Source organism: Gallinula chloropus (assembly GCF_964237585.1).
Source record: "Gallinula chloropus genome assembly, chromosome: 3".
NCBI lineage: Eukaryota > Metazoa > Chordata > Aves > Gruiformes > Rallidae > Gallinula > Gallinula chloropus.
In genome coordinates this window covers 68077937-68105716 of record NC_140087.1, presented here as the reverse complement: position 1 = coordinate 68105716, position 27780 = coordinate 68077937, and the positions used below count along the sequence as shown (strand labels likewise).

Here is a 27780-nt window from a genome sequence, read left to right as displayed (position 1 = left end):
TAACGAGTCTGCAGTCCACCCCTGGGGACACATGATGACAAATGACCTCTAGTTCACAATACTGATTCCTTGGATTCAGGGTCTGCTGGACTGGTTACGTTGGAGACTTGGTTTTTGTGGGTTACCAAAGGCGATGTTTCCCCTTCAGACTTGCTGTTAGCAACTGCTTCTACGTTGACTTCCTTTAGCTCCTGCTCTTTGTCTTTCCTTTCTTTTTCATTCAGGTAATTAAGGATGCCCGCTCCTAGGGCATCCCCTTCCACATTCACAACTGTGGTGGTTCGGTCCCTGGTTAAGATCAGAAACAAAAAAAAACAAAGCACCAGGCTTTTAGCTTAAAAGAGTTACAACACAGTACGGGGACCTGACTCACCCCCCTCCTGTCTCCACTAACATCAGTGGAGCTAAACAAAGGAGATGATGTTACTATAGGCATTTTCCCCAAAGCATCACCAACATTTCAGGACTAAAAATGTGGACCACAGCTGGTTTAAGATCAGCCCAACCATTACCACCAACTAATGGGTTAGCAATGTTACTACTCTTTCTCAGGCTCCTTCCTTGTCCCTAGGCCAGCACTTTTCAACTGCAAGTTCAGAGCAGGAACTTAATTTGCTTATCCAGAAGGTGACTCAGATCACCCATCTCTCTTTTTTAACTACAGAGACTCATACCTTAACCCAAACACCTACTTAAAAGGGTCCTTCCAAAAACAAGAAGAATGACTGTGTTCTCTGGATTTCTTGCTAGTAGTACCTGTCCTAATCTTTGGTCCTATGACACCAGACATGTCCCAGGAACTTTATGGGTAATAAAGAAGAACCATTTCTTCAAGTGCCTTTTGAGGCTTCTGATAGTCATTCTGCAGCCTAACTTCAATACACTCAACTTGTAACTGTGGTGCTCTCTGGTAATTAAATGGCTGGCATTGATACAAGACATGGGACTGTTCCCTCCCTCCTCCCCCCTGACTCCATGACTAGAACAACAGCGTTGACCATGGAGGGATGCTACATAACTTGAAACTAAGGCAGCCAGCAGGCTGAGGGCAGCCTGGAGCACAAGCTTTTCACTCTTGCCTCCAAGCACTTGTAAGTACAGTTTGCGGAACACACCGTTGCTACTCTAATCCCTTAGGAAGTGGCTGATCCCCACGAGGTGCCAGAAAAAAAAAAAAAAGTTTGATGGCCCCAGTGAATCTGTAGGAGTATGATTATGCTCCACAGATACATATGGTGTGAGAAGAGGTTATAGAGTTGCCCTCTTCATCAGCCTCTGGAATTCAAAGCTCTCCATAGGCATCCTGATTTCCATATGCTGGGATTTCCAGAAAGCAATGCACAGGGATTATACACAGTCCAAACCAGGAACTGCCCAGAAACCATCAACTGGAAAAAACCCCAATGGGATTCAGATTGCTTGACCTGTACTGACTAGTGAGTTCAACCCACTACCCAACTTCATTCAGATGGCTTTAAAGCAGATCATGCTTTTAAATGATCAGATCATGCTTACTGCACTAGCACATAAACTGTAAGCATGCTGTAATTCATGAGTGCTCAGATGCTGGTTAGAGGAAAAGCAGAGACACAGGGCTCATATATTCTATAAGAAACTATCTGCACTTACTGTGCATTTTTGGCTGGGTCTCCAATATTTAGAACAAAACAATTTTTCTAGGCATTCCTTAATCTAATTTAGATAGTACAGAAGGTAAATTTAGCCCTTAACATGGACATAACTATGCTAAGTGGTGAGATAAGCACTTGCAAACAGACCTGGGCAAGGAGATAATCTCTCGTGTTTCGAGGAGGGGAACGGCTATTGGAAAGAGAAGCAGCTGAGCGAAGGTCTGACCTTTTAGCTCTTTCCCACAAGATGGAAAGGAAAGGTGGTGATACTGTGTTCTGCACTTGTGACTCCCAACAGCACGTTCGAGTCGTGACACTGCCCACAGCTGTAATGAGTGCCACAAGCACTGTGTCCCTGCCCTGCCAATGGACAGCGCCTCTGTGATGCTTCTGTGGATGCTTTGACTGGTCTCAAACTATAAAAATAGTTCAATCAATTGCTGACAACAGCTTCTGGTGGAGACCGCTTCACATATGTGACCAAGAAAGCTTTCCACCACTATTCAGAGGCAGTTTTCATTTCCCCCTCTTCCCTCCTAGTGTCCAATTAATCTCCAGCAGTATCAACACCTTCCTGAACAAACGTTTAACAATCCTTCTAAACAGAATTGAAACCAGGAAGGAATATATTTCAATAAATGCTGAGTAAAAAGGCTGAAGAGGTATTTTAGCATACTAACTGCTTTAATTGAGAAGGGAACAGTTTTTCCATTATACCAAGAGTTATTTGTCCTGTAGGCAGCCGTATCTTGTAGGGTTTTATATTATACTGTGCTACTTTGACTACCCTCCCCTACGTTTCCTGCTGAGCATGTTGCATGTCACACAACAGCAGATCCGTGCGGCCTAAGGTACTTACACAATCCAGTCCACTGCTAATATCAAGGAGAGATCGTTGGTGGGAAGTCCAATGGCCTCCAAGATGATAGCGATGGTGAGGACTCCTCCGGCTGGGACCCCGGCTGCACCCACGCTGGATGCTGTAGCTGTCACACTGCAAATCAGTTCACATACCCGGTTAGCAAGAGCTCCGCAGCACTCATCCTTCTATACTTATGTCACACACATCTCCCTGCTATGGAAGTTGTAAACAAACTCTACACCGTGGCACACACAGGCCATTTGCTGCCCATGCAAACCCTTTTCTGCTGGCTGACGCAAAGTAATGGGTACAGAGCACAGTTGCTCAGCAGGAACCCGCAGCAGCTACCAAGGCAATGGCTCTGTGTTTAATACCACGAGTGCCTTTGCAGGAAAGAAACCCAACTGACACAACCATATCCCGCTGCCTTACTGACATATCCAAGTCACATGTCGGGTCAAACATGCCGAGCACATTAATACCTCCTGACCCCAAATGTATTATGCAGTGTGCTGTCCCTTCTCTGTCTATCATTTGCATTCAAACACAGACCCTAAGTCAGGAGGTGAAAACCTGTGGTGCAGAGGCTACAGACATGTACCACACACCTTTTTGTGTGCAGATGTCTAAAACTGAGTTTTCCTTGGGCCTTCGCTGCATAATCCTCAGGCCTGTGTTAACACCTGATTCACTAAAAGTACCTGAAAGGCAAATTTGGCCATCTGCAAAGACAATAACCTTCCAGCCCTGCCTACATAATCAAACAGTACATTGGGAAATGCAATAAGGAAGGAAATAAAACCTCGTTGGGGAGGGGAAAAAAGGGCAGGAACTGCCCCTAGGAGGCATCTGCTAGATACGGCTACAGTTTTTCTGCACAGCGAGGGGCTAGAACTCCTTGTAGGAGGGATTTTGAGGAGAAAAATTAAGAGAATGACACTTCATGGGATATAGGATGTGGGAAGGGTACTAGAGAAGGAGGCAGGAATGAGGTGGTGAAGGAGAGTAATGGGGCAAAGCAGTCAGGAGGGAAATAACCCTCTGTGTCTGACCTGGAGAGCCAGCAATGCCATGGTAGGAAGGGCAGAAGTAAGTAGAGTCTTTAGTATGAAACTGATACATAAGGAACTGAGGAGCAGTCAGGAAGATTTTCTATGACATCCAGAGGAGGAATCAAGGGTAGTTTTCTGGGTAGACCTGCATGCCTCAATTACCACCTTAATGGTGAGTGGAGGGGTGAGGGAGTGAGATGCTTAAAGAAGGAGAGGAATTTCTTGTGAGAAACAGCTTTAAATAGTTCCAGGTCTGTTTCAGAATTCAATTACCCCTCCCGGGTTCCACCTTTTATTAAATCGAGATTCTGGCAAATCTTACAAAGCTTAAAAGACTCCATCCTTTAATCACCCTATAATTTTGTTTCATAGCAGTTTGCAGGCTTTAGGTCAGAGATGTGGAATGCAAACTGCTAGCTATTAGCAGAGAGACCACAGGATGTGTCTGGGGGCCAGAAGGATGTGGCTGCAATAGCAAGCAACTTACAGAATTGTGAAGATTTGGCCGGGATTGAGGTCGACATTGTTCAGCTGAGCAATAAAGACAGCTGCCATGCACTGAAAAATAGCAGCTCCATCCATGTTTACAGTCGCCCCAATAGGAAGGATAAACCTGCTGATCCTCTTGTCAACTCCATTGTTCTCCTCAATACACTTGATCATGGATGGGAGAGTGGCTGAGCTAGAAACAGAGAATAGGGTGGGGGAAAAAATAATCAAACACAGAGCATGAAGGTGCACTGAACAGAAAGTCAGTATCTCATGGCTTTCATGTTTCTAACATGCTGCAGACAGGATTGTCAAGATAACAATGCCATTTTATAGTGCCTCTCTGTCATGGTAGCAATGAGGAACTTTCCTTATTGGTCTTGAGCAGCAGTATTTTGTAGTTTGCCTCCATCCTGAAATAGCTCATAAGGACTCCCATCTCTCAGGTGCAAGAACACATATTTAACACAGTATGCAGCCTAACAGGGCTGTGGAATGGTCAAGTCTCAAAACACCAAATGTACCAACAGATAACAATATAAACACAACAGATTCCACAGTAATCTCTGTTAATGCTGTACTAGTACTTTCTCAAATGAACACAATAATCATCATCATGACTGCCAGCCTTAATTCTTGCATTATAAATTACATGGTTTTATTCATAAACCCTCTCCTAGATCATGTACTTAAGCTCCTGTGACAGACATGCATCTACTTTTGGAGTAGTCCTGAAATGATTTTATATGGTTATGATATTTGATCAGGTGTTTGTCCCTTCATAAAAGTGTAGATTACATGTTTGATAGTTCAGTAATGACAAATAAAAGCTGGTCAGGCCAGATCTTTACATTCAGTAATGTTAAGTCCCTTTATACTAGTTAGTAATTTTGCTTTGTTCCTGCAAAATTAGACTAAACTTCTTCCAGATCCTTCTGAACATGGAGAATTGATCTTGTCAGGACAAAGTCCCTCATTGCTGACCCTCCCTTTACTTGAAATCAAAAGGACAGCTGGCTGGACCTTGTTAAGGCAAGTTCTTTCACCTTTTCCCAAAAAAATTTCCAAGTCAGCATTATGCTACAGTCCCAGTATTTTCAGGAAGAGTTTTCAACAGCTGATTATCAGTATGTGCTGTGTGGCAGGCTGCTGGCAGCAGTGAGACTTCCTATGCTCGGAATTCTTTTTGCAATCTCGGGATCAACATTCACTCCTAAAACTCAACACAGTTTGGTGTTGGAATAGAACCACTTTACAATGACAAATATAACAAGGCTGTACTCCCAAAAGCAGCACAGAAACCCACCTGGAGCAGGTAGCAAAAGCAGTGGCAAGTGGTGTGATAAGTCCTAAGAGAAAACGATACGGATTTTGACGTGTGCATGCAAAGTAAATAAGTGGCAGAATGATTCCTCCATGGATGAAGTGGCCCAGAATAGAGGCGAACATGTACTTTCCCAGACTGGTCACCAGAAGCATAATATCTTCCATCTCCACAATCTTGCTCCCAACAAGGAACATAATGCCAATAGGTACATACCTGTGTAAAGAAACATTGTCTGTCAGAGAGTTCAGCTAAAGGTTGCTGCTGCACATGCCAAAGATAGCAATTAATTCTGCTATTTGCCTACAAAAGACTTAAGTTAAATGATCAGGCTTCCAGAGTGTCCCTCAAGCCACCAGCCACGTACACAGTACGTTCCCATGCCACCTATCTAGAAATGTGCCACGTCTTTAGGCGTCAGCATTTGTTTGAGGTTTCCTTTGTCAGGAACATTTGGAGCTGCGCCAGGAGAAGGGCCACCTGCGAGTTACAGCCACACCTCTGGTCCCAGTAGTGCAGCAGGGAACAGCCCTGAGAAGGCAGAATTGCTATTGCACCTACAGCACAACAGGTACTAGATGAACTGTGGGAATCCCTTCAGGCCCAGGGTCAGTTCCTCCGAAGCTCTACTTGGGATGTCTGTGTCCGAGTGCCTCTGGTGATGTTGGCCATGCTCCATCCATTTCTGCTTCTAAGTTAGAAATACTAAAAGATCACCCAGCTCTCCAAACCCCTGCCCCAGGCACACATGTGACTACAAAAGTCTCATACTTCTCAGGAAAAAAGAACGGGTTTTTGTCTCCCACTCTTCCCTCCAATCCAATGCCAATGTTCAGTGGAGTCAGGACAAACTTCAGAAGATTTGGTTAAGCATATAAAAGTTTGTAAAGGGGGACAAGCCTTACGGTTGCCCAGATCACTAACTTCTTCCTAGTCTGCCTCTCCCTCACTGGTTCTGTAGCTCCTCTGTCCTGTGCAGAGAGCACCTCCTTATGTCCCAGATCAGCATGAGCATCCTCTCTCTGTCCTCTCTTGACCACATCTCTAGGGGAGCCTTCTGAACCCACCTGTTGAACTTAGCCTCTTCCAATTCTGCACCATCCCACCCTTTGCACTATGCTTCTGAGCACCCCGGTTAGCCAGATCCAGCTGAACCCCAGTCCTGCACAAGCTCTGCAGGCATGAACACTGGGCTCAGAGCTGAGACTGGATCCCTCCCCTTGAAGAGGGAGGCTGGAGAGGAACGGAAAGCTGAGACCAAAGTGCTGCTAAACGCGAGAGTGGCTGTTCAATGGGAAGGCAGCACAAGCTGCCTTTTCTCTCGGTAATATCATTTCCCCCATTCCAATTATCCTTTGGGAAACGTGTGCAGCTGGACAGATTTTGAATAAATACTAAGGGTGACACAAGAGCCTTAAAGAATGAAAAGAGAACGGGTAAGGGCAACAGTGCACTGCAGCGTTAAGAGTCAGCTGTGGTCTTGGTAATCCACAAAGTAAAGGATTATATACCAACTGATTGGCTTGAAGTGTTAGCACTGTAATCAGCTGAATACAAGAACTGCCTCCTGTCAGTACTCACTGCCCAAGGAATTACACTCAAGAGTAAAAGACTTAAGCCCTGAGACTTTGAATTTTTCAATCCCTTATGACAGCAACCAACAGAGAGATCTGCCTGTGTGAAATCAGGTGTTTTGTTAAAATCTTTCTACATTCTACAGGGAGGAAAATGGTAGGAATGAAAAATGCAGAATGAAGGTAGAAAAAAATAGCTCTGCTAACAGCAGCTTATAGCTTTTCTAACAGCTCTGGAAAGAGAGGGAGAAATGTCCCACTGCTAATTTGTTAGCTAGCTGTCCTTATGAATATTCTTGTTCTTCCATGGGGCGATAGTACTGTTGGTTTCACAGGAGCGGCTTAGACCTATCCAGCTGCAAAAGAACAGCCATGATACTGCTCTGAGGCCCAGATTCATTCTGCCTGACAGAAAACGTGGTCAGATGGCTGGTCATACTGCAGCTTAGGTGGCCTGGACCACTCTCTAGAGGTGGCTGCCTACTCCAACACTGGTTTCTTTCCTAGTGAGAAAATTCAGTGTGCTCCAGATCCTAACATGCATACTTTCTTTGTGTCAAAAGATCTGTGAGATTGGTCAGACCAACACAAACATGTCTGGACTACTGGAAGTAAGTGAAATAATGGATTTGCTCATTAATAGGCAGGAGACAAAAGAAACAATCAACCTTAGGAAATACCTTCTCTCGGGGATGTGAAACGAAGAGAGAAGCATCTCTGGAGAAGCAAGCACAAGCAAGAAACAAATAGCTGATCTCTCTGCTGGTAACATTAGTTCCTTCTTCACCCATGAAATTGAAAGTTGATCTTAGAAGAGGAACAGAGATTTAAAGATCCACTGCATAACTCAGGCTCTGCTAATAATGATGAAAAAACACTCAATAGCCAGCACTACTGTTCCAGTAGGATGGAAATGATAGATAGATCTGGAGACTGCTCCTCCCTTCCATACGAAGGGATGTAGGTTTTCCTTCACGCTTTGATGCAAGTGGACAGGTGGGGCTCTGTATTCATGAGCTCAACCAGGCTTCTCTCAAACCAACACCAACAAATGGACTACCTTCTGATGTCCTCAGGTGTCTTTCAGGACAGTACAAGTAACCTTTTAACCAACAGAAAAAGGCAGGACACTGCGAGTATGAATTTGAAAGTGCACTCCAAACACAGACATCCCTGGCCTTCACATGTCCTTATTCCTCCCCTGCTCACATCTCCTTCATTCATTCAGGGCCAGTGCCTCTAGGCACATAATGTCAGTTAGCCATGGGCTTATGCTGCTTTGAAACAGAAAGCCTTCCTTCTGCTAATTAATCAAAAAGGAGCCATGGAGAGGATTTTAAAGCAACCCTCTGAAGTGTTCCAGACTGATACCTTAAGCTATGTGTGACTATCTAATTAGAGGGCACAAACAAGAAGAAAAGACCCCATCATGTGCCATTAACTTCTGCTGTGATGAAGGATCTCATAGGAAAAAGCTGGAGCAATGGATAACTGGTGAGATTCCTGAACTGAGCATAATATTGTACTACAGAGGTATCAGCAGTCACATACGTACCACATAATCCAGGAAACCAAGACCATAGTTGCTTCATTGAATGAATTAAAGAAGCGAATTAAATCTTCCCCTTCCTGGCCAAGCTTTTTCAGTGCCACTCCTAAAACCAGAGCGAACAGCACCAGTCCCAAGATATTCATCCCTTCAATCTCTTTACCAACAGGAATCTGTAGAGGCAAACAAAAAGAAAGAAGCTTGTTAGATGTGAGACAAGCACAAAACCCAGCACAAGAGTCACCTCATCTTGTTGCTGCCCAACTGATTTGAAATCAACAAGCAGAACCCACTTTGGGAAGGAAAAAACAATTTTGTTGAAGGCAACCAAATAAGATCTGGATGCAACCCAGATACAAATCTCCCTAATTATGAGCTGGCATGGATTCACTGGAAAAGGAAAGGGCTTGCTACTACCTCCCCTCATGCCACAGAATCTGAATCTTTAAGGTTTGAAAAGACCTCTATGATCGTCAAGTCCAACCCTCAACCCAATACCACCACAACTACTAAACTATGTCCCAAAGTGCCATGTCTACATGTTTTTTGAACACCTTCAGGGATGGTGACTCCACTGGGCAGCCTGTTCCAATGTTTGACAACCCTTTTGGTGAAGAAAGTTTTCCTAATTTCCAATCTAAACCTGCCCTGATGCAACTTGATGCCACTACCTCTTGTCCTATCACTTATTACTTGGGAGAAGATACCAACACTCACCTCACTACAACCTCCTCTGAGATAGCTGTAGAGAGCGATAAGGTCTCCCCTCAGCCTCCTCCTCCCTAGACTAAACAACTCCAGTTCCCTCAGCCGCTCCTCATAAGACTTGTGCTCCAGGCCCATTACCAGCTTCGTTGCCCATCTCTGGACATGCTCCACCACCTCAGCGTCCTTCCTACACTCAGGAACCCAAAACTGAACACAGTATTCGATGTGCAGCCTTCACCAGAGCCAACTTCAATACGATACATGTGCTCTCAGTGACCTACACAGGAAATCTCCCCAGTTTACTCAAGACAAGCCCTGCTGCAGGTACGAAATGGCACAGGCACAAATGACAGTACAGTTGAAAGACTGAAACTTTCCTCCCTGTTTCTCTGAGGAATGAAGGGAGTGGGTGAGAATGCAGGTATGATTGGCAGATACTGGTGATACTGACTTCCTAGCTCTGCTTATTCCACCAAGCATCATTCACTGTCAGCATTATGATATTCTACCACCTCAATCAACACCTACACCAGGCTTGCAGCATTCTGGCCCCAAATACGTTCTTCCTGACACCTCTGATGAGAATCTGCTCTCAGGAACTGCCACCTCCATCACTTCAGTGCAATTTACATTAAGGTGAAAACCATGAGAAAATCAACGTCATGAAGCAGAAAGGAGGGAGAGGGGCAGAGACAGGTAGCAAACTGTAGAGACCCACTCATTCATCTGGCCACGTCAGCTGTGGGAGATACAGACAGAACATAAGAAATACCTGTTCCCCTTCTCAGAAATCATGTGGCTGTATGGAAAAAGGTAACAGGATGAAACCAGGATCCACCTGTTGACAAAAACTATTCAACTCAGGAGTACGCTCTACTTCAGGATTTGTTTCTCAAAGACAGCTGGAGCTTCTTTGGCAACGTAGTATCATATGAACTGAATGAGTGCTCTTGTGGCTATGTAAAAATACAATTGTTTTGACAAACTGGGATTTCCTCCCCCCCTCCCCTCAAGTTTGGCAGTACAAGCTCAACATGTCAAATTGTTGTTTTATTTGGAAGAGCTTCTAAAACAGATTAGGTTTGTGTACAAGTTTTGCCCTTCTGGCTAGTTTAAATAGACACTAGCTCAACACTAGGAAAGAAAAATATATTCTGAGCTAAAAGCTTGAAATTAATATTGACTAAAGAACTCAGGATAGCGACCTGCTGAATCTGATAAAACCAGCCTGCTTGAGATGGTATTTTTGCTGGAAGTACACACTGCTGAACTGGACTGACTGAGTGGCAGGAGGAAACCAAGTACTGCAGGAAAGGGGATAAAACATAAATTATACACAAAAGCAAGAAGGCTAAACTTCTGTTAAAAAGTTTTTAAAAACAAAGGTTCTGGCTTTTTTATGTGCTATCTACAAAATAATTAGATATAGGATCTGCAGTTTTTGCTTGTTTAGGGCTATGTCGTCAGTATTTTATTGATTTCTGATTGAAAGAATTGAAAGCATGGACATGATATTAACAATAGAGTGCAGTGTATCTCTGGAGATGTCTGAAGAAATGTGCTGTTTTCTCCATACAGGGTAACGCTTTTCTGTCTGGATCATTTTGTCTGTATTCTGGTTTGTGTGCCTGGAAGCCCTAAGCTCTTCTGTTATTAGACATATTAGGAAAAAAAAATACCCCCTCCTATTAATTGAATCCACTGCCTGTGTATGTCATGCACACATTTTTCTGTTTTCCACTTCTGTTGGTAAATAAGGTAGGAGGTAAGCTTTACCATAAGGCTAAGGAGAATCTAACAAATAAATTCAGTGACAATTTATCAGTAACAATGCACAAACAGATGTAAGATGTCAATTTTTAGATTCATTTATTAGCAGGAAGAAAGTAACTGTATAGGAAAATAATGCTGCTATATCATTTCATCAACACCAAAGTTTTCCCTGAGAAGTGTCAACCTGGACAGAATGTGAACATTTTTTTATACCAGAGAAGAAACACTTACTTTATTCACACGGATTGAATGAAACACTTTTTCATTTTGACAGAACTTTTCACATTGTTGGGGTTTTGGGTTTTGTTATAGTTTTTCCAACTTGTTATTTTATGATATAACATCTTATATCAGGTTCATTTGATATAAGCCTAATATTAAAAGTTCATCTTGGAACATAATTTTGCCATAAGGGGGTCAAACATTCTTTTTAAAAAAAAAATAAAATAAAATTAAAAACCTTAAAACACTGAATGCCTTTCTGTTTTGGTTCTCATTCAGAAAAAATAGGTATCAAATTTTGCTATGGAACAGAAGAAATTCAATGTTTCCAGCTGCTGAAAGTGCCCGTGATCCTGACCTGGATGTTACTGGGAGAGAATTTCATTATACTGGGATGTTTTACAGAGCATCTTCACCCTTTAAACCCCTTCTACTGGTGATTTGCTTCTCAACTCATTAAATGCAGCAACACGAGTCTGAAGCCCAGCATCCTGCTACCATCTGGACTTCTTAAAGGTCTAGTCTCAAGAACAAGACAGGAGTGACCCTCAGAGATGTCTCTACCTTGCTCCCAGCACTGTGATCACTGGTGCTGCTGTTCCCCAACTGTTCACACTTACTACTCCTTCAAGCGTCCTCTTGTGATCTAGGGACCCTTGAATTCTTGGTGACCAGAGGAAGGACTCTGTGCACAGCCATCAAAAACTCCTTAGCTGTATCCCTGTATTTACTGTCATCCTGTTCTCCCTTTCAGGTTTTGCTTTCCCTCTCTCCTGCTCTCAAGCCAATTTCTTTACCACACACAACATTCCCCATGGCTTTCCACCACCACAGATTTAGGCAGAAGGTCCATCATTTGCACGGAGTGGTAACATATTGCAGGAAATTGTCTCCTTGATTTTAAGGGGCTAAACTGCAGCATTCAGGGAATTTCACCTCCTTGCAGCACAATATTGAGAGTCCAGCAGTAAATTCTCAGCGGAAGATCCTCTCAGTCCTAGCCTCTAAAACTGGCAGATGCTGAACAGCCTTTTTGTACTCCAACATGAGAGCATCACCCCAAAGGAGCTGCCAAACCAAGCAGCATTGTGGACACCAAACAAAAACAGCTTTAATGAGAGCTTTGTTCATGGATAAACTATGGGACACATTATTGTTTGCTTGAAATTATGTGTTCTGGTAGGAAGATTCATGGACCTCCTCTGGTCCTTGAATCTCTGAAGATCCTATTGTTTTTTAGCTCTTGAAACAAAGGAAACAACTGCTGACATTGAGCTGTCACAGTAGTAGGTGGCTGAAAAGCAAATGCAGCCATGTGATGTGGAGAAGAGTGGTCACCAGTTTGTGTATTTTTACTGCTGCCACAAGGGGAACTTGGAGTCCTCCAGTCTCCCTGTGCTGCAGATGGGAAACTAAGATAGTCCATGCCCCAGGAAGCCTTGCTGCCGAAGAAACAGAGGATGTAGCCATAAAAGCTAGGTAAACATGAGGGGAGCATGTGAAACAACAGAAAGGACATGGCTGAGCAGACATCTACGTGCCCCACTATTCATACCAACAGCAAGAGAAGACAGGACCTATTAACCAGTGAGGGGAAAAATACAATCAATGGAAAATTTTGCTCTACGCTATTCATATGGAGAGTTGGAAGGGAAACATTTCTCCTCTTCAGTTAAATATTCTGCTGATGAAAGAAAATATTAGATAGGAATAGCATCCCAGTTCCCTGACACCCAACTTTTATCACTACGGTATTTATACTATTTATTATCCAAAAATCATACTCTTCCTTTCCAAACTTAATCCTCATCTATCCATGAGTAATATGGACAGACCAGTCCTGAAACTGAGTTAAAAAAAACTGAGATGATGCTTCCTTCTTATTTGGTTCACTCTTCCCTAGAGACAGTAGGGCGTCTTCTGGAATTAAAGCTCAGCTCTGGTTTTGATCCAACAACTGAAGAAAAGTTTTGGAAAAGTGATAGTGGAAATAACCTTTACATCATAACTGCTGGCAAAAACAGGCATGGGTGACAAATTCAGAACAGTTTTTCTGACACTGCATCAAACAGAATTCTGATAAGTGCAAGAAAAAAAGAAAACCGAAAAAGAATCTCACATTTGACATTGCAAAAGATAAATTTTTATCTCTTGAGGAAGAGTGATGGCCTTGAACAAGCATCAAAAGGTACTTGACTGCCATGCCTATGCCCAATGGATAAGGTTGGCCCTGATCTGCACTTGGTTGCCAGGGAGCCCCTTTCAAACTTGACACTGAAGGCGAATAAGAGTCTTATCCACCTTTCAATAACTCCTGCTTAAATGAAGAACAACTCTATGCTCTGCTAGCAAACACGTGTCTAAGTGCACACTGTTGCAGCCTTTCATACTGAACTTGTGTTTTAGCAGCACGAGGCTGCTAAATACAATACAATACAACAGCATGAGAAGAGAAACCGGGATCACAGGGCCCTTCTGCAGTCATTGTTGCACATCCACATCAGATGGGGCGAGTGTAGATCTGGGCTAACGCAACCTCACTGGCACAGGGCAGAGCCCAGGCAGATGGAGCTGCTTTCTTCCCCAGCGAGGTTCTAGGCAAGGGCTGACTTTTCCCCTGTTCATTTCTTGTGCCACCCAAGTCGCCTGTCACCCTGCCTCCAGGGCTGCTGCAAGTTCAGCCTGTTGGCTGAAGGCAGAGTTCAGAAACACGCTGTTCAGCACTGCCAGCTCAGGCACCACGCGCGGCTAGGAGAGCTAGTGAGGCCACCGGTATTTCCTGCACTCAGAGATTCAGAATCACAGAATCATAGGAGTTGGAAGGGACCTCCAGAGATCATCGGGTCCAACCCCCTTGCCAAAGCAGCTCCCTAGGACATATTGCACAGATAGGCGTCCAGACGGGTCTGGAATATCTCCACAGCCTCCCTGGGCAGCCTGTGCCAGGGCTCTGTCACCCTCACTGTGAAAAAGTTCTTCCGCATGTTGGTGTGGAACTTCCTGAGCTCCAACTTGCAGCCACTGCCCCTTGTCCTATCCCCACAGACCACTGAAAAGGGTCTGGCCATTTCCCCCTGCATCCCCTGCTTCAGATAATTATGGACTTTAATTAGGTCCCCCCTTAGTCTTCTTTCCTCTAGGCTGAACAGTCCCAGCTCACTCAGCCTTTCCTCACAGGGGAGATGCTCCAGGCCCTTAATTATATTCGTAGTCCTTCTATGGACTCTCTCCAGGAGATCCCTGTCTTTTTTTTATACCAGGGAGCCCAGAACTGGACAGAATACTCCAGGTGGGGCCTGACCAGGGCAGAGCAGAGGGGGAGGATCACCTCCTTCGACCTGCTGGCCACACTCGTCTTGATGCACCCCAGGACCCCAAATGCTTCAGAGTCCCTCTGGATGAGCATAAACTGCTTTTTCCTTGATGGTTTTACAAACTGGTGGGCAAGCTCCAGCTGAACCCTTCCCTGGCAAATACAAACATTACAAGGCTCTTGCACCTTGGGCATTCAAATCGTATGAAACATACAGTAACCCAACGTTTGACACTGATGTCAGAGAGCCAGAATAAGCCTGAGACAGAAAATAACCCTGAAAGTAATTTCCAGGCTCAGACCTGTCTTCCCAATATCCCTTGAAAGCACATGGGATACTTCATTTGGAGTGAGGTGACACATCACAGGCTGCTATACTTGGTCTGTTTCATAGCATGCTGCCTGTAAGACAATGATAGTTATTGATGGACCAGCAATATATTGTCTCTGATACCCCTGTCCTACAGCAGAGATGCCGTTTGATGGGATACAGAACATCTCCAGAAGTCATAAGAGCTACATATGGAAGGTAACACTCTCTACCTCAGCTACACCTACAATCAGTGTCCTTTTTGATGCCACTGCAATGGCAGCCTATTTGTAATGTTCTGTCTGTAATTTTTATTCCTTCAGACCACTTGTTACTGTTTCAAACAACATTTCAGCAGTGCAGCAGCAAGCAAAAAGATCTCAACTAACCTTTTCTTTAAAAAAAAAACAAAACAAAACCAAACCCACAAACCAAAAAGTCTTAGGTAGTGGAAAAAGAAGCTCATTCTCTCCAAACTGTGAATGGAAAGTAAGGTTTAAGGGACATATTCAGCAAGACTGATTGCTGTTTAATTTCAAGTCTCCAGAAAGTTATTTGGAAAAATTAGGCAGAGTGACTAATGAAAATTTAGATCAAGTGAGACCGTGGCCTAAAATTAATGTGTCAAGGGTCAAATCAGTTGAGCCCAACTCTCCTATGCATCACAGCTGCCTTAGCTGTAGGTAACTCATCTGGCTTAGACTGTGTATCAGTTCCAAGCAAAGAAAAGTACTTGTGTCTCTTTCCAATGACCACTGGAAAGGATTAAAGTCTGTGAAGTAGTCAAATTTGGTTTGTATAAAACCCTAAGAAGCAATCTTACCTTTTCCCAGGTGACATTTCCAGAGGTAGTGTTTCTGAGCAGCATCTTATATTCTGTTGCATACTGCAGGTAAGAAAAACAAACAAACCCACAATGATTGCTGATCACATCATCAATATGACCGTGTCATCTAGCACTTTGCAAGGAGATTACTGTTAGGAAGACCTGTTCTGGAGACCATACTATGAAGGCTAACAAGTCTGTGTAAGAAAAAGGAGTGAGAGCATATGCAGCTCCTTCCCCAGGTGGCAACAGAGAAGTGCTCTGTGACCCACTGAAGTTCCCAGGTTTGGGTAGCAGCCAAGGAATTTCCCCTTTTTTGCACCCTGCTGCTGCTCACACACCATGCTTCCTGCACAAGACAAGTGACACTGGCACTGTTTCACTGTTAGAAGGGTGAAGCAGACATTAAAATTGTCAGCAAAATATCTAAAATCTAGGGCAACGGTTTACTTTGATAAATAAGCTAGACACCTCACAAAAGCAGGGAGCTTCTTTGGGCTTGTTATCTTTACATATGTAAAAGGGGAAATAAAAGCTCAGGTACTTGCCATTTGCCTGTCACAACAGCAGCACAGAGGAAAAGAGGACTTCCTTATTTCATCCCTGAACATACAGAACCCTGACACTCAAGGTATCAATGAATATCCTTGTCTTAATGATACTTTTGTACTGCTCCTATTTTTATTTAGGGCATATTTACTTGTACCATATTATATATACACTCAAAATAGAACTTGATTTTAAGAGCTTGACCTTGTTTGATACAAAAGCAAACCTCAGCATACCACGAAGGCAAAAACTATTATTCTGCTCCCATAGCACAAAGAATCACTCTGCCCCTTAGCAATATTCTCAACAGTGTCTGTCCCAACATCTAAAATTGGCAATAAGCAAAATCTTCTTGGAGCCCCACAGCTGTTGTCCATCAGCTTAGGGCACACAGTATGTTCCAGTGCCAGTTAGCATCCTATGACACTTAGCCCTGAATAAAGTGTCAGGCAACAGGTAATACACACACAGGAGCCTAAAAGTCTTTAGTCTTGCCTGCTCTGAGCCAAGCTCTGAACTATGCCGCCAAGGGTTTCCCAGCTACCTCCTGAAAAGTGATAAGCAGCCTGGCACAAAGCAGAGTTGCCACTGCTGCCACAACCAGCACCCAAAGCATAAAAGTTTAAAGAACATTTTTGATGGAGGCACAAAACAATGACTATGAATACACTTTTGTTTGAGGAATGTTTTTCAAGATCAAACCATTTGCCATGGCAGTCGTATGTCTGACCACATCGCGTGCTTTTAAAAACCCCACCTACTATTAGTAAATTAACTTTTGGTATTTTCTACACACTCTTTCCAGTTCTTCTTCAAAAAATGGCAGTCACTTTGTGCACTGTAGCTCATGTCCCAAATGCACATATATCTTACCGTTCGGAACGCTGCAGCAACAAGATTTGCAGGAAACAGGTTTCTGTAAAATACAAACAAGAAAATGAAATATGTTACATGGAACTTATAAAACAAACACATTAAGGTGTTTTACTCTCAGAAACAGAATTCCTTTTGCAAAGGCAGGCATATTGGCACTAGTGAGGTACACACTACAGAAGACACTCTGGCAGCATAGAATGCTGAGTGTCTTGCTACATCTCCAGCAGTGTGAATGCCATTTTCTTTTGCTCACATAAAGAGGTCTCTGCTTGTCTGCCACGCCTAACCGTTTGGGATGGGACCCCAGAGGCAATCAGGTGGTTATAACTAATAACTAATGTATACCTAATGCTAGTTGTACACACTCATCAGCCAGTGGCTACAAAACTGCCTTAGCCACAACAGCTGCAGCAAGAGCTTATGGCCTGCAGGCTCAGTAAGATTTTTAACATTACTCATGTGATTACACTTTTCTCACAGCATCAACATGAAGGACAATCCCATCAGCAAAATCCACTTAGGAGAACAGCTTAACCCTTCAATAAAACAAGGTCAGCTTCCCTGAACACTGAGGTAAAGCAGAGCAGTATCATGGGCCAGAGTTGCCTGCAAGGACTAAAGTAGTCCTTGGACTTTCGCAGCACAGGCGAAAGTAGGGGGGCAACTCATCTGAGAAGTTGAAACATCTGAATTCAGAAGTGCCATCATAGAGAAATGCAAATCCAGCTTCAGGTCTGTGCAGAGAGGATAGCAAAGTCACACACACTTCTATTGGGCACCTGGGGAATAAATGCATCTATGAACCAGCAAGGGCAGTAAAAATGGTTAACTGAACCACGTAAGGAAAAGTCACTTCTTGTATTTTACAGTTGTTTTTAATGCTACACTTCTTTTCCCCCTTATAGTGGGCAAAGAGCGCATGTTCCCAAAGCCAAATGGCAGCTTTTTTTGCTGTGTCAGAAAGCAAAATAGGAATAAAAGCTAATCTCTGGGGTCACAGCAGGACCCTAGCTGGTGGGGGCAGGAAGGTTAGGGGTATGAACTGCCAGCCGAATGCATCAAGGAGGCGCAAGAACTCTTACAGTAAGGCAACAACGGACCTTACCCAGAGCCAGTTAACTGTGGCAGAAAACATTTGGGTAGCTGCTCCTTAGCCTTTGATCCTCATACTGCTGATGGAAAGCTGCAGCTACCTGCAGGCTATGCCCTGCCATCCATCCCCCCACCAGTTTTTGCTGTAGCCACCCTGGCAAACATGATTTTAAACCAGGCTTTCCGTTGTGATTGCCCTAGGAATGACATGGAAAGCGCAAATCCAAACCACGGCGGGAAACGGAGCAGCACAGTCAAATCTTCGAAAGCAAGAGGGAGATTGAGGTATGGCACAGATAAGGGCTTCAGTCTTTTCCATTGCATGGCTCTTGTTATCCTGCTGTACAGCGAGGCTTTTCCCACAGCCTTGACAGCAACGTGAAGTCCATGGACCTTCATCAAACAAGTGGCTGCTGTGACCTCCCTCAGCCTCTCTCTCTGCTGCATTAGAGGGCAGCTGCAAAAGCCAAATTGCTCTAAGAATAATTTGGCTTCTGGAATCCACCTTCCACGGAGCGTGAAAGAAACAGCTACTTTTTCTCCTCGCAGTTTGACAACACATCTCTGTCTGAAATCACCTTGTGATTCTGTGAAAGGCTGAGAGCAAGCTCCAAGTGTGCAAAGACGCTCAAGAACTGGTCAAGTCAGATCAGGGGAACAGCTAACGCACGTAAATCCTTGCACAGCTGGAACCCTCTGCTGGATGAAAAACTCATGCAAAGTAAAAGCAAACTTACTTTTATCAGGAGTAAAACACAGTATAGAATATACAGATGGGCCGGGACCGGCACTCGGCTTTAACCACAACAAAAAACCCAAGCAACAAAAAAGCCCAGAAAACAAAACAAACATGCTACTGGGAGAAGAAAGATATTTCTTTTCAGCTTTTCATAGCAGGATTTTATTTTTTAAAAAAAATTGACAATTGACTGGATTATGAAGGAGGAAAGAGAATAAAAAAGACTGAAAATCAACCAGAAATCACACTACTTTTTCTTTTTTAAATCAACTTTTCCATCCTGACGAAACAAAGCCAAAGGAAGCAATTCTAAAGCCCAAACAACATGGTTCTCTGATGTTTGAATGTGGCCAAGAAACCAAAGCCTCCATAATTTACACAGTATGTCAGGCATGGGCCTCAGTAATTAAACACTAACTTAACTCCAAGCATGTACTTAAAGCACATACTTGAGTGATGCCAGGAGCCCTGCTACAGCACGGCAAGGGGCAGGTTCTTGCTTCAAATGTCAACAGCATTACAACTATTCAAATATCCGCATTTATTGCTGGAGGACTGGCTGTGGGACTCGACTCTGAGGACAGCAAAAAGCATTTCTGATAATTCACCAAGTAAAAAGAAAAATGTGGATCTTAAATTTAGCAGCTCAGAAGGAGCTGTGTGTTTTTGCTCGATCTAAGTTCTAAGCACACCTGACTGCAAAGTCCCAACAATGCATAAAATAATGTTTTCCTCCTCTTTGTTTCAAATCCTGAAGCTTAAGAACAAAGAGCATCAGGTCATAAAAAGCAGCCAACAAATAAATGGCTTATCTTAGAGTTCTGTACAGACTACACTCATTGTTCACCTAGGATCAGTCAGCAGGCAAATTAAATGAAGCTTTAATTACGTGTGGGCCGGACCACAGGTTTTTACCTTAAGACAGATTTGTGCAAGAACACCACAGCAACGCCAAAAAACCAAACAGGTGGGGATGCTGCGTGCTCCAGGGAGAGCCAAAAGCTGGCTGGTGACCTGCCCGAGCTCATCATGCGCTTGTGCCTGCGGGCTCTGCTCATCACGCGCAGCAAGGCAAAGTTCACCCACCACAGAGATCCGGACCCAGCTCTGTCCCTGCAAGCCAGCATTCCCCCTGACCCCAAGCCCCAGCGGAGGAGTCGCATGGGGGAGCGCAAACATCCCTCCTGCCCGGGTGAACCAGTGAACAGGAAAGCTGATGAGCTGGGTAATTGGGCATGCAAATTAAATGTAATTTTTTTCTGTCAGTCATTTTTTCCACATGGACTAGTTCTTGAGAAGGCTTTTTTAGCTTCAAAAGCCCGTACCAGAGTTTAAAGAAATCACCACAGCTGTACCACCGGATTCCTGACTATCGCTGCCATTTCCAATTGCCCTGGCCCTGCCACTGCTATGCCCCGTGCTAGAGAACACGGTTGCCTTTTTGAAGCAGATACTGGCTATTGCAAGAGCACACTGCTGAGGAAAACATGAGCCTGGGTGATAAGGAGCCCAGCACAGGGGTCTGGGATCAGACAGCATTGGCGCCGTGATGCAGAAAGACAAAACTCAATGTTGCTGGTGATGCAGGACATTACAGCCCAGGGACAGACAGGCTGTGTGCAACCCACACACCCTTCACTGCTGCTGGGACCTCGTTCCATGGAGAGGGATGGTTTATCCACACATGGATCCAACCACCTTTGTAGTACAGACTACTACGGTACTCCCCTTGCCGTGCACCAGACAGAAAAGCCTCTCTCTGCCTGCTGCAGAGAGACAGCTTCCTACCCTCTCCCCCCGACCCAAAAAAAATAATCAGAAAACCATTGGACAGCTGTCAAGGGTGACAGCTGCGTCCTGGGGCTGGAGCAGCAGCTGGGCTGAGCTAGGAAACCTCCATGTACCTGCACGACACAGTGTGAGAAAGCAAGCACCCTTCTCAGATCCTCTTAAAACAGGAACCAGAGAGGGGCAGCACCAAGGACGGGAGTTTCAGGATCTGAGTATTTTTTGAGTACTGTACTTATCACACCATCTCCCCATACACAGCTGAACAAACGCAGCTTTTTCCTTTTCTCCAATGAAAAGCAGCTCCCTGCCAGGCAAAAGGGCACCATTACTGCTCTAACCAACTTTACCAGGAAGCTCTGACGGTATTTTTGTTCTAACAGAAATCTTAGTACAGCCGCAGCATCTGCTACTGGGAATCCTGGGTCACTTTAAGAAACCTGGACCTGTAAAGGGAACAAAAAGAGGCTGTACCTCCCACCTTTCTCAACTTTGGTATTATGGGCAAATTCCTCTCTTCCATCTTTCCACTGGTGGGATAAGGATGGCACAGGAACTCCTTCATCACATGTGTAAAGGGTTATTATTAATAACTGTTTCTAAACAATTATTTTGCTAGAGCTCTACAACCAACTTTGCTCTGGCAGCAAAACCATGATGGGAAATCCAGGCAAGCAGAATGAAACCCGAAAATACTACACCTTCTTCTTGCACTGCTTTTACAAAAAGATTCTGCATCTGATGCCAAAGAACTTTGCTGCTGGAAAACATATTTTTGTGAGGAAGCCTAGAAAAAAATACTCTGTGTTGCGTTGTCTCCTGGCTTGGTTTGGGTTGGTTTTCTTTTTCAATGAAGTGTTTTCAACAGTAGCAGTCCTCTGACAGCAACTTTATTGCCATCTGTGGCAACCCGCCAGAGCTCCAGCACCTTCCTTTTTCTTACTGTCCCAAGATTTTCATTCAGTAGCACACAGCAATGTTTCTCATCTGCTTCTTGCTACGTACATGGGTGTACAATACCTGCCCTGGACAGACACATATTTGTGAGTGCACACATTTGCTTTAATACAGAGGAAAAGTTTTTACTTGTAGCAAATATATGATACTTTTTTTGCCTTAACAGTCCAGTCTGCATCTTTTTTGCTTGGAAAATAAAACAGATCTAGGGGGAAGTTGGTACTAAAAGTTAAGGAAGATATAGAACTCAATTAAGGAGCAGAAATGTTCAGAGGCTTCCTAAAAAAATGCCAACCAGACAGTGCTGGCACATGAGTGAAAACGTTGAGCTGTTCCTGCAAAGACCAGTCAGCAATCCCTGTACTTCAAGAGAGGACCCAGGCTTGGAAAACGACACAGGCAGAGATGGGCATTTACTGCTTCCCTTTTTTCTGAGGGCACCCCAGAGTTAAGTGCTATGAAACCCGGTGGTTAGCTTGGGGACGAGCCGTTGGTGTAACTGCAGCTGCTCCCCAGCCACTTCTTATTCTAGTCATCGCTACAGTTGCAGTGGCACATCCCCCTCCTTGCCTAAAAGTCAGGTTTTGCTCTCTTTCCACGTCAGTATTTCAGAGACAGCTGCTGCTTTTGGGTGCCTCACTGGGACAAACAAGGCCGTAAGAGACAAGTGCTACTGGAGTGACTGGTGCCCGTGGGGGGGGTCACTGCATGAGTGACCCCATGGTCCAACCTGGTCATCTGCTCCTCAGCCCAGCCAGCTAAATGCAACCAATGCTTCTCCCCACACTGAAGCTCAAGCTGCTTTCCCCCTGGCCAGCTCCCTTTGGAGCCATCACACGGGCTTGCTAATGGCACTGTGGCTACTCCCTTTGGCAGCACATCTGGCAACCTCTGGCAGAGAGACAGAAAGGGCAGTGAGGAGCAATAAAATTTAGAAATGCTTTTGCAGACTTGCCTTGCAGCCTGAGAAATCCTGACTCCACTGCTCTAGGCAGACACCTGGACCTCTGTGTACCCTTCCTATAAAACGCTGATGATTCTACTACCTCCTTTTACCCCCAGACTAATACAGCTAGAGCTGGATTAAAACCAGAATTCCCTTCCTAAAGCCAAGTCCACAGTTTCAAAACATGTTTTCATCCCAAAATTGAGCAAAAAAAGGCCTGTTCCAGATTTTTTTTTTTCACTAAAAAAATATTGTAAAATATTTTGTTGAAACGTTCCTTTTTGATGAGCAAGATTTTCTGATTTAAGTCTTCTGTATAAAATTACAGCAAAGCACTGACCTCACTGAAATGAAATGCCAGGTTCACCCACTGTTGGAAATGTTGACAGTATCAATAGGTTCCTGTGAAACTGTTTTCATTTTGTTGTATCAGCAAATATAAAATCAGAGCTAAAACAAAACTCTGACCTTATTGAAACATTCAGTCTTGACAACTACCCATCAAAAGTGTTAACAAATCAATAGATTCTTGCAAAACACTTGGTCCTCCTGTTTCAACTGCTTTCCAACAAGCTACAGGTGGGCTGCATTAGCTGGTGGCTGGAGTCACATCCTTGTCACACCACCTCTCATCCTCACCCGTTTCTCTCCTGGCACAATCTAAGTCAAGCTGGCTCCTGGCAGTGTCACCTGGCCAGTGGGTGCTGAGCCCCAGAGCCCACTGTATCACAGACAGCCTCTTCCTCCACCTGCTACCCACTTCAGAGCCAAGAGACAAGCACTTTTCATTCTCCATTGCTTTGCAACAAAGAGTAAGGGACGAAAGAAATTATAACATTTCCCTTCACTCTTCTCACATTCTATTGGCACTCAGTACTCACCTAGTCGGTACTCCTGCTGCTCTCAATGCCAGACACTCTGATGTTCACAAGGTCCGCTTTCAGCTACGACCACAGGGAGCAAAAGTGTGCCTGGCTTAATCTAAGATCCTGAACTAGGGATTCTGGAGAAGCCTGTCTTTCTTCACTGACGCAGGGCAGAATTAAGGAAATCACAGATCACCCCATTTTTTTGCATTTTGTTTGGGTTTTTTTAAGCCACCAGCCTTGTGGAAGCACCTCTGAACTCTTGCATGATCACTGAGCTGCAGCCCTTCCCGGTCTTTGGAGGACCCCAAAGGATGAACATAGCCAAAGACCTGCTGGCATGATTGAGCTGAAATGAGATAAGCCATCAGCATCCATGTTGTGGGGCACAAAGGCCCCTTCAGGATAAGCTCTGCTGTCCCTACCCAGTGTCCTGGGGCAGAGAACATTGTGCCTAAGCCCTGGCTAGGTACAGACTCCTGTACTTGCCACAAGGAAAAATAGGAGGGAGCTCTGGCACCTCCAGCCAGAGGAAAGCAGGTAAATTAGACCTGGAGATTATGGTCAATGGACAAAACAAGAGAGAGACAACCTTTCGGTTCACCAGCCAGTCATCATTCGTTTGGAACCAAAGCCCAAGGTAAATCTCTTTTGGGTGTTTGTGTGGAAGATTTAGACTTGGAGATGGAAAACCACAACTGAGAATTAAGCAGGCCTCCAGACAATGTGCGACAACGGGAAGCAGCATCTTTGGTCATTAATACACTTCCCAAAAGCAGAAGGGATCTTCATCCTGGAAAGGACACCCTACGCTATCCCTGCAGAAGCCATGGCCCATACTGACTCAACAGCTGTGATTTCCTCTTTGCTATATCTTCCTCACCACCTTTGTTTTACATCTGCTTTCGCTGCTGTAGGGGCACCCACGTGCGCCTCCTTTTTGCCTTTTGTCCGAAAGCCAGCAGTGAAGCCTTGAAGGACACCTCCACTCTTGTGACACAACTGAAAACAGTTTTCTTGCGTCTAATACAAAGTTTCATGGTGGAGAAAAGGAAAAGCGAAGAGCAGGATGCTGCAACACCCACCCACACCAAAGGCAAGGGTTCCAGCCCTCTGGACTCATGGCCTCCTTAACTGAAGATGAGGTTACTCTGGTGCTTCCCACCCCAGCAGGGACTGAGATCAATGCTCAAACCTGAACACCCACATTTTCAAGAACAGTTTCAAAATAGCAAACAACAAATAATAAAATAATAAATAATAATAACAATTAGATGGAGAGAGATAACTACTTCCAGAAAATCCTATAAGCTCACTGCATCCCTAGGTCTGTTGGGAATTTGTGCTGAGACTGGGAGTTCTAGTGATGGCCATGTCCAAACAAATCTTTTCCTGACTGGATGTTGCTGTCACTGCCAGATGACTGGAATGCCCAACAACGCAGCTGCAGCTGCCCTTGCAAGAAAAAGCTGAATTCACAGCCCACTGTACATGCACTGGGGGAAAGCCCCCGGCCTCTCATTTCTCAGAAGGAAGCTCTTTTGCAGCATACATGGTTTACCCAAGTCTCATGAGCATTATTTTGAAGTTAAGGACTCAATCCCACCATGATTGCAACCCCTTCGAAGATGAACTCTCCACCTGCATTGACAGACCACAGCAAGAAGCATTTTCTGCTCCCAGCTCCACAGATGTTACCCACAACCTGAAGCTCCCTGGAGGAGCATCCCTGTCCAGTTTCTCCGCTACATCCTACTCTGCATGGTGACACAGGAACGAAACACCAGCTACAGCAGCCATGCTGGGTTGCACTGGGGCCAGACACCGCTACAGGCATTTTCCCAACTCTCCCAGTTGTGCTCAATCCTTTTGTGATTTTCCTTCACCTGCCTACACTTCCATTCAACTCCGTGTCAACTTCACAGCCACCCACCTACTCTTGAGTGCTCTGTCAGGATTTGCTGGTCCTTAAGAGAGGTCCTCTCAATTGCTGGTCCTTTAGAGAGGTGGGCTGAGGACATCAAGTACACAGTTGCCAATGGGACAAACCAGGCTTACTTGGTGTCCAAAGAGAACATATTTCTCTCTGGGGGAGAGAAGGACATTAACATGGATTTGTAACTACAGTTTTGGGTTTGAGCTTTTCTGTTGTCTGTTCAGGGGGTTTTAATAAACTCTTTTTATCTTTGCTACTGCATCTGTTTACCCCGACACGGAGAAAAAGTCTCTCAGCTGAAAAACTATGCTCCTAAAAGGAAAGCAAACCATCTCAACAAAAGCCTCCCCCCGCCCCGCTCTCCCCCCACCCCCCCAGGCCCCAGCTTTGCAATTACCAACATATCTACTAAGTACAGCTCTCCAGCCACTTTGCTGGTACACAGGTCACCTCCCTTACTCCTCTGTTTGCATCTTGGTCACAACATCTACCACCTCCAATGCCATTCACCTCCCAGCGTTTCAGCAAGCCTCCACACTCTCAGTTGATGTGCTATCACTTCCCATCACTCCCTCCGCTACGCTCACTGGGAGAGACCCAGCTGCTGCTCCCCAGCTTTCCTTTATTCCACTGCTTTTCTCAGGCACCTGTAACACACCTTTTCATGACAGTCCAACAGGTCTGATAAAGTGGCAGAGCCACTGGGATAAAAAAAGCACACCTGTGATTCTGTACCAAGATTCATCAAAGCAAAAGAAACTGCAGCTGGACGTCTGATACTCAAAAAGCTGACTGGATGTTTGTCTCCTTTGTGTAAGTTTTCCTCTCTTATTTAACGAGCTGGACACATCTCAACAGGACATGGACTGGGGAGGGGGGAGGGGGGGGAGGGAGGAAGAAAAAAGGTGAAGTCCAAAACTTTCCAAGGAGGAATAAAAATAAAACAAAAGGATTATGATCTGGTTAGAAGCAGAAGCCTTGCTTCCAGGTAGTTTTGGGGAATGCGAGTCTTGTCTTTGCAAGATACAGAGATGGGATGGGAAGCTCACGAACACACAGGGTGTCCTCGTGCCGGCCCATGTTTAGGGTATGTCCTCAACGGGAATACGGGGTAGCGTTTCCATGCCTGCACCTACAGGAGTGACTTTAAGAGGCAGGTTGGCATTTTTATGAGCAAACTGAGTAAAGGGTGAGAGGATAAAAGAAAGAGATGCGTGTGAGGGATGGGAAGAGCTGCCCTGCCCTGCCTTGCCCGCGGGAGACAAGCGACGACAGGCAGTGGGGCAGGGGCAGGTGCCAAGCAAGGCCGTGCCTGTCCTGAGGCAAGCACCGAGAGAGTGGCAAGCACCAAGGCAAAGCACCGAGGCAAGCTCTCCCTCCAGGCGGGACCAAAAACGGGCCCAGACACCCAGGGGTCCGAACACGCCTCAACTCATCCTCTCAGCCACCCAGCCAAAATTAAAAATAAAGGAGGGAGAGGCAGAGCATCACACAGCACTACACCTCACCGGGCTGCGGGAGCCGGGGCAGAAAGTCGTGCCTCTGGAGAAGCGAGGAGGGGGAGGAGGACGAGATGAATGAGGAGGAGGATGTTCAAAAGAAAAAGGAGGGGGAGGGGGGAAGGGGAGGGGAGGGCTTCCCCTGCCTCAGGCTGCAGCGTGCAACATCGACAAGTCTGTCATCATCCTCCGGCTGCGGCGGGGAGGGCAGGAAGCGGGGAGGGGATGGAGGGGAGCGTGGCGGCCTCACCTGACGAGGTCGAGGAAGGAGTCCACCGTCTCCTTGCTAGGGGGCACAGCGCCGGGCAGCCCCAGCCCGGGGGCGTTGAGAGCGGAGGCGCCGGCGCCAGGGCGGACGATGAAGCCGAGGGCGACGGCGAGGCCGGAGGCCAGCAGCGTGGTGCCTAGGAAATAGGCGACGGCGATGCCTCCCAGGCGGCCGAGCGAGCGGGTGTCCAGGCTGGCGGCTCCCGACACCAGGCTGCAGACCACCAGCGGCAGGATCACCATGCGCAGCATCCGCAGCAGCAGCTCCCCCGGGAAGGCCAGGTAGGCCACCTGCGCCGGGCCCAGCGCCGCGCCGCGCACGGCGGCACCCAGCGCCACGCCGGCCACCACGCCCGACACGGTCAGCACCACCAGCGCGTTGCGCCGCAGGAAGCCCCGGCAGCCTCGCAGCCGGCCCCCGCCTCCCCGCTTCGCCGCCGCCGCCGGGCCCTCTGCGTGGCCGTTGCCCGCCTTCTCCTCATCTGCCGCCTCCATGCTGCCCGGCGCGGCCGAACGCCGGCTGCCTCCCCGCGCACGCCGCCTGCTCGCGCGTCAACTCGCTCCCCGCTACCGCCTGCCGCTCGACTGACAGTCCGGCCGCGCCGACAGACCCCGCCCGGGGGCGGGGCCGG

The 27780-nt window shown here is 45.8% G+C and overlaps 1 protein-coding gene across 1 annotated transcript; it reads right to left on the bottom strand.

Moving 5' to 3' along the window:
* Positions 1–53: 53 nt before the first annotated feature.
* SLC1A4 (solute carrier family 1 member 4) lies at positions 54–27643 on the bottom strand (the record flags this gene model as incomplete). The annotated part of the gene is made up of 8 exons (XM_084262001.1): positions 54–288; positions 2491–2625; positions 4033–4227; positions 5341–5574; positions 8488–8654; positions 15631–15693; positions 17056–17098; positions 27132–27643. 8 exons carry the CDS (start codon positions 27641–27643, stop codon positions 54–56), a joined length of 1584 nt encoding a protein of 527 aa, XP_084118127.1.
* Positions 27644–27780: the final 137 nt, after the last annotated feature.